The sequence below is a fragment of the Erinaceus europaeus genome, chromosome 10 (assembly GCF_950295315.1).
Source record: "Erinaceus europaeus chromosome 10, mEriEur2.1, whole genome shotgun sequence".
NCBI classification, from domain to species: Eukaryota; Metazoa; Chordata; class Mammalia; order Eulipotyphla; family Erinaceidae; genus Erinaceus; species Erinaceus europaeus.
The window spans coordinates 10,464,419-10,479,404 of record NC_080171.1 but is presented as its reverse complement, the minus strand read 5'-3'; the positions used below and the strand labels follow the sequence as shown (position 1 = coordinate 10,479,404).

At 44.7% G+C, this 14,986-nt stretch overlaps 1 protein-coding gene across 2 annotated transcripts; it reads right to left on the bottom strand.

Moving 5' to 3' along the window:
* Positions 1-1,437: 1,437 nt before the first annotated feature.
* On the bottom strand, positions 1,438-14,743 carry BAAT (bile acid-CoA:amino acid N-acyltransferase). 2 transcript variants are annotated; one of them, XM_016189867.2, is made up of 5 exons: positions 14,549-14,743; positions 14,300-14,427; positions 8,064-8,550; positions 6,917-7,119; positions 1,438-2,912 (listed from the first exon to the last, which is right to left on the bottom strand). In XM_016189867.2, the coding sequence occupies exons 2-5, from the start codon at positions 14,381-14,383 to the stop codon at positions 2,319-2,321; spliced, it is 1,368 nt and encodes a 455-aa protein (XP_016045353.1). In that variant the 5' UTR covers positions 14,384-14,427; positions 14,549-14,743; the 3' UTR covers positions 1,438-2,318. The 2 variants fall into 2 exon arrangements, with proteins under 2 accessions (XP_016045353.1, XP_016045354.1); XM_016189868.2 differs by lacking the exon at positions 14,300-14,427.
* Between the last annotated feature and the right edge of the window lie 243 nt (positions 14,744-14,986).

The following is a 14,986-nucleotide window of genomic DNA, read 5'->3' as shown; positions in this document are numbered from 1 at the left end:
AAAAGGAGATAAAAAGACAGAGAGATACCTGCAGCCCTGCTTCACCACTCAGTGAAGCTTCCCCTCTGCAGGTAGGAACCAGGGGCTTGAACCCAGGTCCTTGCGCACTACAGTGTATGCGCTAAACCAGGTGTGCCATCGCCTGCCCCCCCAAACCAGATTAATAAAAAATAATAAGATCTAGGTGGTCTGGATCAAATGATTCTTCTAACCCTAGTGAGAAGACACTGATTTATTTTGTTTTTTTAAACAGAATAACATTCCCTTGCGTAGAATTTGAGTAGGTCGGGCAGGGGTAGATAGCAATGAGATCTTCATGCCTGAGACTTCAAGGTCTCAGGTTCAGTCCCTACCATAATCCTGAACTGAGCCTCCTCTGCTGAAGGAGGAGAAGAAATAGGAGGGGGGGAAGGAGGAAGAGGAGGGTGGAAGGGAAAGGAAGAGAAGAAATGAGGAAGAAGAATTTGAGTAGGTTCATGAAGACCATGGGAAAAATAACTTTACTAATTTTTGCCTGAGCCTAACAGCTAACACACAGGTAGGCTAAGGGTATTGTCTGGGGAGATGGTGTCTGAGTTGGGAATAGGACTAGAAAGCTGGATCAAAGCAGAGAATAGCTCCTAAATATGGGAAAGTATATAAATACTGTTCACTCTAAACCCCACTGATCTAACATAGGGCCTATGTCTATTCATATCAGGTTGTTTTTTTATTTGTGATCATTGTGGTTTATAAGATTATAGGGTACTGTGCCCCACCACCACCACCACCATGGGGCTGGGAAGACAGCTTAATAATTATACAAAAAAAAAAAAATTTTTGTCATGCCTGAGGCTCTGAGGTCTGAGGTTCCTTACTTATTTTGATAAGCATGATTTCTTCCAGTTCCATCCATTTTATCCCAGAGGACACAATATTTTTTTATTTTTTATTTTTTTAGATTTCTTTTGTTTCCTTTATTGGTGGGATTAATGGTTAACAGCCAACAGTAAAATACAGTAGTTGGTCCATGTGTAACATTTCTCAGTTTTCCACATAACACTGTAACCCCCCGCCTAGGTCCTCCTCCACCATCATGTCCCAGGACCTGAACCCTGCCCCCACTCCCCCCCACACACAGAGTCCTTTACTTGCTGCAATACAGTCCAAGTTCTGCTTTGAGTTTTCCCTTCTGTTCTTGTTTTTCAATTTCTGTCTAGAAGTGTTATCATCCCACAATACCATCCTTTTTGATCGCAGAGTAGTATTCCATTGGATGTATCCCATACATCTTTATCCAGTTACCTGTAAATGGATATGTTGATGACAGATGGATATCATTTTGTTGATGTATCTCTTAATCCTAAACAGGTTCCCAACTGACTCCAATGCAGGGATGGGGGAGGAGGAAAAGCAAAAGGAAAAGGAAAAGAAACAACACCAAGCACAAAACTACATTTTTAAAAAACATTTTTATTTATTTATTAATGAGAAAGATAGGAGGAGAGACAGAAAGACTCAGACAGACATCACTCTGGTACATGTGCTGCCAGGGCTTGAACTTAGGACCTCATGCTTGAGAGTCCAATGCTTTGTCCATTGCACCACCTTCTAGACCACGAAAACTACATTTTTTAAATCAACTATTATCTATAAAGAGACTAGGTCAGTTATTAATTAAGTTGTTATAGAATGGCATAGAATGATCACAGAATGACCCACAATCTGAATTTGATTCTTTTCTTGTAGTACTATCGAACTTGTTATCTAGCATTATATTGATTTCAAGAGCTGTTACAAAGGCAGTTTAAATTCATTCCCATTCCTGATTAAAATTACAGAATGCATTATGTTTTAGGAAGGAGAAGAAACATCACTATTATTTTTTAAAAAATAAAATAAAAGCACCAGTTGGAAATCTATAACGAGCATTGTACTCAATAGAATTAGAACTCTTAAAGTCACATATCAGAAATTCAGCTGAAAATCATTTAAACAGAAAATGTATTTCCAAAAGTAAGCTGGAAATCTCAGAGAATTCATCAAGACTGAGATTACCTGGACCCAAAATATGCCTAATTTGGGCTGTAAAAGAGATTTCAACCGGCAGCATGATTTCAAAATAGTGGAAACCAATAAAGTAGAACTCAATTTGACAAAAATCCAGTACGTCTATTCAGATACAGCTGTGCCCTGGTCCTTTGATTTGCCCTGTATTCGGAAGCTATGAACCTAGATACAACTTGAGAACCCCCTCATCCAGCCTTACCATTACTTTTGATTATGTTACTGTTGTTTACTATTTTGTCTCCTACCTAACCATCACCATGAGTCCTTGTTCAGAGCTTATTTCTGGCTCCCGGGAGATGTTCCCTGAAAAAGTTCAGAATTTCCCTCCAAGATTGTTCCTGCGCTACAGAGTGGGCCACCATTTCTCCCCCCCACAGCAAGGGATAAGGGAAGCCAGGGCTCCAGGAAGAGTAGCACAGTGGTGTATAGGGTGGTTCGATGAGGTGGCCAGCCCCAGGGTATGCCAGCATCTTCCCATTGTTTTTCCCTTGTCTCCTTAACTTGTTCAAGGCCTTCTCAGCAAGTAGTTTACTCTGCAGGCATTGGTCATCTTCTCCAATAATGAACAGGATTTGCCCCTCGGCCTTTTCAACTGGAAGAAAGTTGTACTCACTCAGTTCATCCTCGCAGGCAGCCAGGTAGTTGCGGAAGCGTAGTGCCCTGAAGAGATCAAACTCGACGTACTCTTTATGAGGGGAGGTGGGGGTGTGGACTTCATCCTTGTATCTGAGAGAAGCATCACAGACTGCAGTAGGACCGTTGATGCAGATGGTGGCGACTACTTGCTTCAGGTAGCAAGCCATAGCTAGGGCGATCTCTGCACCTTTGCTGACTCCAATCACTCCGATTCCTGGTCCTTGGGTCTGAAGCAAATAAATAAATAAATAAATAAATAAATGATGGCGTGCAAAGAGAAATGGAGCACATTGCAAACCATCTGCTAAGAATACGAAGGCAGTATCTAGTGAGTTAGTAAACAAGGGTGATGGGCCAGGAAACTAATATAATTGACCGAGTCAGAAAGTGTCAGAATTGTAGATCTAGCACTCCAACTTACTGGCTTATGTGACTAGAAATTCTACTTACTACCTCTTCTAAACCTTTTTTTTTTTTGTCTTTGGGGGTGGGCAATAGTAATACCAGCTACTTTGTAGGGTTATTATGGAAGTTGAATGAAATAGTAAAAGTACAAGCTCTTCATCAAAGGTAGTGTTCCATAATGCAAAAAAGAATCTAATAAACAAGCAATATTTGGCATCAAAAAAATTTTGGCATCATGAGCAGGTGCAGGTAAGCTTTCTAAAAGAAAATGATTTTATTCTCTCTAGGTAGGAAATGGAGTTTCTAGAGTTTATTCAAATAATCTATAATGCATGCAAGATGATTCATACTTCAATAGTGTCTTCCAGTGCCAGGCTAGCATTGAGAGTGGGAGCGAGGATCCAGAAACTCATGGTGGCGTGGTTGTCGTATGCTTTACATTGACTTGTTCTAGCCCTCCCCCTCCAAGAGAATTGGATGAGTCCTGTTAATTTCGCGGGCCTGCTTGGCCCCGCCCCAAGGGACCCTGGGAGAGGGTTCCGGAGTCCGAGAGTTCCTGAGTTCCCCAGTGACAGAGTTCCTGAGTTCCAGAGTTCGAGAGTTTGAGGGTTACAGAGTAAGAGAGAGTTCCAGTGTGCCAGAGTTTCAGAGGGTTCCCGAGTACGAGAGTTGGAGAGTTCCTGAGTTCGAGAGTAAGAGAGTGCTTGTGCCGCCGCAATGAGACAGCAGAGTTCTGTTTGGTGATTAGTTTGTCTTAGTTTATGAATAGTTCCTCTTGAATAAAGAAATACAGCTTCCCTGCCCAGCCGTTGTCTCCGTGTCTCTGTTCACCACCGTGAAGCTAGCCGGCCCGGCAAGAGCCCCGGAAATTTTAACAACAAATGGCGCCCACGTGGACCTGACCTGCGCATCTCTCAGATAAGTAAAGACAATTTGGCTACCTATGCACTATGGCCTTCTCTTCTGCTTGTGAAGAGATCTCCAAAGGCCTCTGCTCTTTCTTCACGAGACTGTTTTGCTGTTTCTGGAACATTTATCTCTGGACCACTCTGTGGTTTCCACTCGCTCGGGCGAACTCAGAACAGCCAGCGGGAAGAGCCAGCAGGCGGGAGGCGAGGCGCGGAGCTGCTGTTTCCACCTGGTTAAACAGCCAGCCAGCCGGCTGCGCCCAGACAACCCCGCACACCGCGCCTGCAGCCCCGCAGCCCCGCAGCACGCAGGAGCCCGACGCCAGCACACAAAAGCCCCAGGAGCCGAATGCCAACATGCTGGAGCCCGATGCCAACATGCTGGAGCCTGAGGCCAACATGCTGGAGCCCGATGCCAACATGCTGGAGCCTGAGGCCAACATGCTGGAGCCCGAGGCCAACATGCAAGAGCCTGAGGCCAGCCCACAGGAGCCGGCTCTCCACCGCGTGGCGCAGGGCACTGGACGCTTGATCCCTCCACGCTGCTCGGCCACTGCGAACAGGGCAGCAGACATGGCAGGGCCATGGGGCAGGGCCGCGGCGTTCTATCATGGCCACCACCCCTGGGCACCTAGGCCCACGCCTTCTGCAAAGCTGGCCTGCCTGCCCTCTTTCTATGAATTCTGGAACCATCCCGGGCCTCCCGGACCCCCGGGCTCCCTGCCGAAACTGGGCACACGAGATCTCCAGCCGCCGGTCCGGTCTGAAGGCAGACAAGCTGGAGTACGCAGAGATTCGTGCAGAGATCGCAACCTGCAATTCCTAGAAGTGGAGCTGCGCGGGAAGCCACCTCTGGATGGTGAACCCCCCCCCCCAACAACTAAGACAATATAGATTTAAATTCGTGTTTAAAATGACATGTCTTCGTAACAAAGGTTTCTCTCCTCGTGTATTAATGACTATGTTTATGTGTATGTTTAAAGTTTGGTAAACAGTAGCTTTAAGGCTAAATTCTTACTAGTCAAAGATAAATGAAAAAGGTTTTCAACGTAATTCTCATAAAGATAAAAATTAACTTACATTTAAAGTCTGAGGTAAAAATTAGTTAACAATCAATATATTTCAACTAAGTTGGTCTAAACAAAAGGTTAAATAGACTTGTTGATATGTAAAACACTACCTTCTCTATTAGAAATGGTAGATCGCACAATGGCTATGCTAATTATTCTCATGCCTGAGGTTTCCTCTCCGGCCCACACCTAGGGTGTGTCTCCATCTTGAATGGGTGTAACAAAAGGTTAAAAGACATTGTTGATATGTAAAAGTCTCAAATTCCTTCTCTATTAGAAACGTTGGATCCTGCAGTAGATATGCTAATAACAAGTTTTGTTTCATAGTAAGTAAGTTGCAGCCAGCTGCCTGTGGGACCCTAGGCCGTCCCCGCCCCCATGCTAATGCCTGTCAAGGCAAGTAGCCCCCCAGAGGCAAGAAATGTTTTTTTTTTTCAGATATGGCCCCCTCAGGCCTTCCCTTGGCAACATGCTGGTTTTTGTTATATATGTTTCTGTTCACCCCACACCCTTGATACTATAGTCATTTAGTTAAAAAGAAAAGGGGGAATTGTCGTATGCTTTACATTGACTTGTTCTAGCCCTCCCCCTCCAAGAGAATTGGATGAGTCCTGTTAATTTCGCGGGCCTGCTTGGCCCCGCCCCAAGGGACCCTGGGAGAGGGTTCCAGAGTCCGAGAGTTCCTGAGTTCCCCAGTGACAGAGTTCCTGAGTTCCGGAGTTCGAGAGTGCGAGGGTGCGAGAGTTTCTGAGTTCGAGAGTAAGGGAGAGGGTTCCTGAGTTCCAGAGTAAAAGAAAGAGTGTTTGCGCCGCCGCAAAGAGACAGCAGAGTTCTGTCTGGTGATTAGTTTGTCTTAGTTTATGAATAGTTCCTCCTGAATAAAGAAATACAGCTTCCCTGCCCAGCCGTTGTCTCCGCGTCTCTGTTACCCGCCGTGAAGCAAGCCAGCCCGACCAGAGCCTTCCAAATTTTAACAACACGTGGTAATACAATTCTTTATTCACACGGGAGCACCCCAGAGTCAGGTGTTAAGCCACGTGGCACCAAACCCCAATGGCAGCCTCCCTCCAGAGTCGGGTGTTAAGTCACATGGCGCCAAACCCCAATGGCAGCCTCCCGCTCTGCACAGCCAGCCCTTCTCCAGGTCCAGTCGGGAGAGAAAAAAAGGGCCAAACCAGGAACAGAAGTGGGTTTTATGGGATAAAACCAGAAGCGGCAAGTTGGAAATGGCTAGGAAAGAGGGTGGAGAGAGGCAAAAGGCATGCTGGGAAGGTGGAAGCATCCTTAGCAACTATTGTGATGGTTTTAACGGGTGGGGTTAATATACCCTGCAGGCAGGGCGGGTCTTGAGGTAGAAAGAAGATAGATCAGGTAAAACAATGATTATGTAAATAGGCCATACTGTCAGCAATGCAGCATGGAGCAGAAGGAGCTGGTTTAATGTCCAACATTCCAGCTATAAAGGTCTTGCCTATCCATGATATCCATGAGGACAGTCTTCTCCTGAAAGTGTTGGGAATGTGAAAAAGAAAAACTGGATTCTACAATTAGATATCAGTACCCTGACCAGTACCTTGATTCGGTGGTAGGTTGGGGAAGCAAAGAAGTGGAAAGAAGTCAAATAGTAAGGCTTGAGTTATTTTCTGTTGAATTTAATCAGCATATATCAATAGAGGCACCATTTGACTTCTTTGTGTCAGTAAGCACTAAGCTGGTCTCCAGTCAACCCTACCCAAACTGTTGCTGTTTTAACTGTAAACTACTTGATGCTGACATCCAAACAGACTGATAAATTTCTAATTTTTTTTTCTAGAATGCTGCATGGTAAAAACAAAATTTTTCAAATACCTTGGGATGAGAAACTAGAAAGTTGGCAGCTTCCTCAAAGTATTCCAGGTCCAACTCCAGCAGGCTGGTGGGCAGGTCTTCGTAGGCAAAATACGCCAATGCCAGTGTCGCAAAACCACGGGAAGCCAAGAGACTGGCTCGGAATTCAACTAGACCCCCGATGCTCCCAAACATATCAATGACTGCAGGAAAAGGGCCTTCCCCTAAAAACAACAAAGAAGAGAACAGGATTAGAAAGAGTAAAAAAGAGAACAAAGCAGACAGCTGCAAAAGTACATATTGAAGTGGCCAGGCAGTGATGCTTCCAGTTAAACGCACATAATAAATACTAAGCCCAAGGACCCAAGAAAGGATGCAGGTTCGAGCCCCTGATCCCCACCTGCAGAGGGAAATGCTTCACAAGTGGCAAAGCAGGTCTGCAGGAGTCTCTCTTTCCCTCTCCTTCTCTCTCAAACTCTCTCTGTCCTATCCAATAAAGTGGAAAAAATGGCCACCTGGAGCAGTGCATTCTACTGGCACGGAGCCCCAATGATAACCCTAGAGGGGAAAAAAAACGCAGATTGAACATAATGTACTCCACCTGTTGGGTAGCATGCCAGCTCCCCCCCAGCTTCTGTCTCTAATCCTGCTCAACTAAGAACTGGTATGCCTGTATGGGATTGGTTTGATCCCACTCAAAGCTGCAGTCTATTTACATAAATCACTAACTATATGCACCACCCTCCCTCCAGGGCATTGGTGGTTCAGTGGTAGAATTCTCACCTGCTCCGCCCCCCTCTCCTTGTGATACCCTGATTTTTACCAGTCAATTTTCTCTCCACCCTCTCTGTCACATCCTGTTCACACCCTACTTGGAAAGTATATATAAGGACGGGATTGTTGATTTTAGTTTAGTTTAGTTTTTAGTTTAGCTTAGCTTGGCTTAGATGAATAAAGAGATACTGCGTACAACCCAGCCATGAGTCCCTGGTCGTCTGTCTCCCATCAGTGAAGCTCAGCCCGACATCCACCGTTCCATGTAAACACACAAAATGGCTTGCTAGCTTTAAAAATGCTGTAGGAAATACTTGTTCTCCAGCCAAATGATGGTGTTAGTTGTTCTTTTTCCATCAGCGGTGTCTCCCATACCACCAGAGGTCAGTCTCACCTGGAGGGAGAAAAAGAGCTCCTCGAATACGTCCTGCTTTGACCTGTTCCCGTTTCACGTCAGGGGCTATGAACCAACGTTGCACCGTTTGGCTCATCTCCATCGGATGTAGAGTGGACTCTGTGTAGTTAACTGAGTCATATAAGTCCACGGTGGCCTCCCATGGCCTGTTCACATCACGCTTCAGCAGTCTTCCAAACATCTTTTCAGGCTTGAGAGACCAGAAGAGACCCATGGGATGAAGCCCCACATAATCACCTCCCAGTGAAGGATGTCGTTGTAGATCCACCTTACCAGTCTCATCAGCCTTGTAGAAGGCTCTTGAATGAAACAGATTCCCCTTATCATCCTTCACAGACAACTTGAAGGTCACCATCTGGGATGGAAGCAGGCCCGTCACTTGGATGTGCACTGGCTCATCTACCAAGGCACTTGCTGGGGTGACTGTCAACTGCAACATTGGCAACTGGCAAAAATGTCTCCTGCCCTGCAGGGAAAGAGGAGATTTAAAGCTCAAGGGATATAGGACATTGGAAGGAGGGAGACAATCGATGGATAGTGTTCACATTCTCATTCATACATAAGGCAACAGGCCAGGTGACATGCTTCAAGTCACATAAATAATCGCAGAGTTGTAAAATCAAGCTCAGACTGACACTATAGATAGACTCCTTTCTTGTCTCTTAGAGTGCTGCTGTAGGTCTGGATTTTATGGTTTGGGACAAACTGAGCCTTAATTCCTTAGCTGAAAAAATAGCTATATAACCTGCTTAATCCGATGCTTGTGAGGATGCAAGGCAGTTATGCTTTAGAAAGGGATTATAGACTGGTCAATCCGTACTCCCAGCCTGCCTCTCTCTTTCCCTAGTAGGGTGGGTCACTGGGGAAGCTATCAGAGGAGGGGATGGGATATGGAGATCTGGTGGTGGGAATTGTGTGGAGTTGCACCTCTCCCATTCTACAGTTTTCTTACTGTCTCCTTTTTAAAATAAATGAATTAATTTTAAAAAGCAAGCACTTCTAAAAGAAAGGAAGAAAGAAAGAAAGAGAGAGAGAGAGAGAGAAAGAAAGAAGGAAGGAAAGAAAGAAAGAAAGAAAGAAGGAAAGAAAGAAAGAAAGAAAGAAAGAAAGAAAGAAAGAAAGAAAGAAAGAAAGAAAGAAAGAATGGGATTATAGAAAGGATCTGCTTGCTTTTCAGTCCTGAAGTCTACCTGGGGTAGAATTACATACACAAGAAGCACATCGTGGTGATGAATGAATATTTCCCTGCCATTGTAAGAGTGGCTCACCTCCAGCTCTTTGAAGAGATCTCACTGTTTGTTTTTATTTTGTTTGTTTTTTACCAGAGCACTGCTCAACTCTGGTTTATGGTAGTGCGGGGGATTGAACCTGGGTCTTTGGAGCCTCCGGCATGACCGTCTCCTTGCATAATCATTATGCTGTCTATCCTGCCCACATTATTTGTTTTTATTTATTTATTTATTTATCACTTATTGGATAGAAACATAGAGAAATCAAGAGGGAAGGGGCAGATAGAGAGGGAGAGACATTTGTAGCACAGCTTCACAGAAAATAAATTATTGTGACCTTGAAAATAAATTATCGTGATCTTCCCAATGTCATTCCAGTGAGTAAAAGCTACATTTCCATCATCTGACCTCAACCCTGGGGTTATTGCTAATTGAATCAGGGGAGGCCTGACTTAAGATTGTCAGGAATTGTCTCTGTTTGCCATTTTAAAAGTAAGACCTATTCCACTTTAAAAAATATCTTCAAGTCAAGGGGGTAGATAGCATAATGGTGATACAAAGCTTTAGGCTCTCATATCTGAGGGTTCCAAGTCCCAGATTCAGTCCCCCCTACCCACTACTACCATAAGCCAGAGCTGAACAGTGCTCTGGTAAAAATAAATAAATGAATAAATAAATAAATAAACTCTTCACAAATCATCCTATTGGACTATCAGACATATCTGTAAAATACAAATACTCAAAAAATATGAGAATTGTAAAACTTATTCTAATGTTCTTATACATTCTATATTTGCAGTGTTTATAGTTACAGTGAATAAAGAATTATAGTTAAAATCTCTTTATAATGAAACTAGTTTTCAGTGAGGCTTAATTGTTAATGAAGTCACCTTTTTCATTTTCCATAATAATTAAAAATTTTTAAATGAAACCTCAACTGTAAAAAAAGAAAAGGAAAGAAAATGTTTCTAAGACTTTGTGAGAACTATGGTTATTATCTGTTCTCTTTGTGTGGTCAAAGGATGGGTGATTTTACAATCTTGTAACCCACGATTGATCATAAATAAATAAATAAAATGCAATAATAAATGCAAGAAAAGTCATCGACCACAATAGTTTGACAAGTAAAGGAGCTATTTATTTTAAATTGTATTTGGAATTCTTTTTTTTGTAAATATTTATTATTTATTCCCTTTTGTTGCCCTTGTTGTTTTATTGTTGTAGTCATCATTGATGTCGTCGTTGTTGGATAGGACAGAGAGAAATGGAGAGAGGAGGGGAAGACAGAGAGGGGGAGAGAAAGACAGACACCTGCAGACCTGCTTCACCGCCTGTGAAGAGACTCCCCTGCAGGTGGGGGAGTCGGGGGCTCAAACCGGGATCCTTCCGCCGGTCCTTGCGCTTTGTGCCATGTACATACGCTTAACCCGCTGTGCTACCTCCTGAACCCCACTTTATTTTATTTTAATTGCCATGAAGGTTATCACTGGGATTTGATGCTAGTGCTACAAATTCACAACTCTCAGCATCTTCTTTCCCTTTCTTTCTTCCTCTCTCCCCTTCTTTTCTTTCATTTCTATTTTATTAAATAGAACAGAACGGAATTAAGAGTGGAGAAGACAGAGAGAGAGAGAAAAAGATAAATAGCTGCAGAACTGCTTCACAGTTTGTGGGGAACAGGAGTTCGAACCTGGGACCTTGGTCTTCCTTTGGTTATGGTAATGTGTACATTCAACAGGGTGCTCCACCATCCAGCCCCTTCCCTTCCCCTTCCCTTCCCTCTCCTTCCCTTTTTCCCCCTCCCCTCCCCTTCCCTTTTTCCCCCTCCCCTCCCCTTCCCTTTTTCCCCCTCCCCTCCCCTTCCCTTTTTCCCCCTCCCCTCCCCTTCCCTTTTTCCCCCTCCCCTCCCCTTCCCTTTTTCCCCCTCCCCTCCCTTTCCCTTTTTCCCCCTCCCCTCCCCTTCTCTTCCTTTCCCTCCCCTTCCCTTTCCCTTTTTCCCCCTCCCCTCCCCTTCCCTTTTCCCCCTCCCCTCCCCTTCTCTTCCTTTCCCTCCCCTCCCCTTCCCTTTTTCCCCTCCCCTCCTCCTCCCTCCCCTCCCTTTCCCTCCCCTTCCCTTTTCCCCTCCCCTCCCCTTCCCTTTTTCCCCCCTCCCCTCCCCTTCCCTTTTTCCCCCCTCCCCTCCCCTTCCCTTTTTCCCCCTCCCCTCCCCTTCCCTTTTTCCCCCTCCCCTCCCCTTCCCTTTTTCCCCCTCCCCTCCCCTTCCCTTTTCCCCCCTCCCCTCCCCTCCCCTTCTCTTCCTTTCCCTCCCCTTCCCTTTCCCTTTTTCCCCCTCCCCTCCCCTTCCCTTTTCCCCCTCCCCTCCCCTTCTCTTCCTTTCCCTCCCCTTCCCTTTCCCTTTTTCCCCCTCCCCTCCCCTTCTCTTCCTTTCTCTCCCCTCCCCTTCCCTTTTTCCCCTCCCCTCCTCCTCCCTCCCCTCCCTTTCCCTCCCCTTCCTTTTTCCCCCTCCCTTCCTTTCCCCCCTCCCTTGCCTTTCTTTTTCTTTTTTTTTTCTTTCCCACTACTTCATTTAATTTTTCAGTGTGTGTTTGAGAGCTATAGTACCACTTTACCATTTATGATATTCTGTTTTTTTTTGTGCTTTTCACGTTCATGGTTCATGTGATACTGGGGATCAAGCCAAAAGCCTTATTTATGCAAGTAGCTGGCTCTTCCTCTTTCCAGCAGACACCTCACTGGCCCCCTCTCTATTTTCCTGTCTTTACTTCATGTTTGTTTTTTCCTGACTCTGAAACTTTTTTAGTCAAGCAGACATTCTAGTGCACAGTTCTCTGGGCAGATAAAAAAATAATATAATTAAATTGTAGTCCACAAGCCTCTTTGTACACAAATGCAAGCTTTTTCTGCCTTTCTAGATTTAATTTTTATTGTTATTCCTTATTCCTCCAGATGGCAAGGATACAGTCACAGCTATCCCTACTTTTCCTTGGAGTCCACATTAAGTTTCCTGCGACTTCTACCCTGCATTAAGACTTGATGTTAAAAACCTCTGTTCAGATAGTCAGGCGTAGCGCAGCGGGTTAAGCACACATGGCGCAAAGCCCAAGGACCAGCGTAAGGATCCCAGTTCGAGCCCCGGCTCCCCACCTGCAGGGGAATCACTTCACAAGTGGTGAAGCAGGTCTCCAGGTGTCTGTCTTTCTCTCCCTCTGTCTTCCCCTCCTCTCTCCATTTCTCTCTGTTCTATCTAACAATGACAATAATAACTACAACAATAAAAAAAAAAAAGCCAAGGGCAACAAAAGGGAATAAATAAATATTTTTTAAAAGTGCTGTTTATGCATTTTAATATATTCTTCTCAGCCTAATTTTCAGTGCATGACAGGGGTTTCAAGTTCAGATACAGAGAGAGGTCAGGCAGGTAGTGTGAGTGTGTACATGAAGGTCAGAGATCAAATAAGAGTAAAATATAAGACAATACTGAGCCACTTACACCTGCCCAGGCTGAAGGTATATTCAGGTGGATTTTTTTTCCTTTGCCGGGCAGGCTTTTTTTTTTTTTTTTTTTAAGATTTTATTTATTTATGAGAAAGATAGGAGAGAGAGAAAGAACCAGACATCACTCTGGTACATGTGCTGCCGGGGATTGAACTTGGGACCTCACGCTTGAGAGTCCAGTGCTTTACCTCTGCGCCACCTCCCGGACCACGGCAGGCTTTTTTTTTTATCTTTATTTATTTATTGGATAGAGGCACCCAGAAATCGAGAGGGTAGGGGGAGACAGAGAGGGAGAGAGACAGAGATAACCTGCAACACTGCTTCACCACTCACAAAGCTTTTCTCCCTGTAGGTGGAGATGGGGGCTTGAACCTGGGTCCTTGTGTATTGTAACATGTGCAATCAACCAGGTGTGCTGCTGCTGGCCCCAGATGAATTTTTTTTAAGCATGCACATGCGCACACACAGTTTTTAGTTTTAGAATTTACGTTATCTGGCTGGCTGGTGGCGCACCTGGTTGAGTGCACATGTTACAGTGCACAAGGACCCTGATTCAAGCCCCCAGTCCCCACCTGCAGGGGGAGAGCTTCATGAATGGTGAAGCAGGGCTGTAGGTGTCTCTTTGTCTCTCTCTCTCTATAATCGCCTTCCCTCTGAATTTCTGGCTGTGTCTATCCAATAAATAAATAAAGATTAAAAAAAAAGAATTTACATTATCATCCATTAAGCTTTAAGATCATAAAGTTGTTTATTATTATTTTTTTAATATTTATTTATTTTTCCTTTTGTTGACCTTGTTGTTTAACATTGTTGTGGTTATTGATGTCGTTGTTGTTGGATAGGACAGAGAGAAATGGAGAGAAGAGGGGAAGACAGAGAGGGGGAGAGAAAGACACCTGCAGACCTGCTTCACCGCCTGTGAAGCGACTCCCCCGCAGGTGGGGAACCAGGGACTCGAACCAATATTCTTGTGCCGGTCCTTGAGCTTTGAGCCAAGTGCGCTTAACCCGCGGCACTACCGCCCGACTCCCCAAAAAATTGTTTTCTGATGAGCCTTCTCTTTTTCACACTTCTAGAAGGAAGAAAAAAAAAAAGTCAAGAGGAGATAGCAATGTTTGGGGGTGGGGATTAGGAACTGAGGACCCATTAATTACTATTACCAAGTTAAATGGCAAATTAACCCTGTCCTTAATATACAAAACCTTCAAACCTTCTTCTTACCCTCTCTCACCAAGCTTAGGCTTTATAATTTTTTTTCTTGCTTCCCTGTTTTTATTTCTGTTATCTCATTCTCAGTTGAAATCTCACACAATATCCATCCTAGAATTTCAAGCTACTAATCCAGAAGCAGAACTCCCTTTGTTCATATCCGAAGCCTGCCATGTCTTTTTTCTTTTTTTATCAGAAGCACTGCCTCCCTCTCCTCTAGGGTTGGGGTGGGGCGGAATTGAGTCAAGCAAAGATCCCTCCATAATTTCATATTTGCTGTACCTCACTTCTCCAGTCAAATGTGCATTTTCTTCCAAAACAGTCTCTATACACTGCCTTGGTTAGGCTAATGCAACGACGATACATCAGTATTGCTGACAATGACTGGTTTCTTCAGAGAATCGAGCTACCTGCAGAGACACACTCACAGCAAAATGAAATCAGACTGAAACTGCCCTGACAGACCAAAGTCTGTCAGAGCAAACTTCTGCTAGGCATGCACAGCCTGACAAAGTTCCACAAAGAACTCACCCTGAAAACAGCCACCAGAGGCAATCTGGAGAGGAAAGTCCTCCTGTGGGAATTTAGCCGGTGTTGAATTCCTGCCCCAGGCTCCCTACTGAGGCCTAGAAGCGTCCAATCTGTAGTTCCAAGTAGAAATGCTCTGTACAGGACATTCAACTGCTGAGGCTCTTTAAGTTTCCTGTGACTGAGCTACTTGCAGAGGCAGCTGATATATATATGGGCAGGACCTCAGGTTAACTGGTAAGACATTCAGCCCGGGTGTTACATAAGGGGGTCTAGTATTTCATCACATAGCTCAGATTTCTAAGCCGTGTCCCCAGACTCCTCCTCCCAGACTCCCAGCTCTAGAACTTTGCTGTGCAGTTCCTTCTCTGTCAGCTCTGTGCCAGTGCTGGTTTCTGGCAGGATAGTAAAGTGAACAAAATCCACCTCTTTGGCACGGTT

Bases quoted from the DNA above. Each gene is read 5' to 3' on its own strand.
- BAAT (XM_016189867.2), bottom strand. From the start codon at position 14,383: ATGTATCGTCGTTGCATTAGCCTAACCAAGGCAGTGTATAGAGACTGT. The intron at 8,551-14,299 runs GTACAGCAAATA...CTTTCCCTGCAG, and splicing joins CATTTGACTGGAGAAGTGAG to GGCAGGAGACATTTTTGCCA. The intron at 2,913-6,916 runs GTATTTGAAAAA...TATTTGCTTCAG, and splicing joins TTCTAGTTTCTCATCCCAAG to ACCCAAGGACCAGGAATCGG.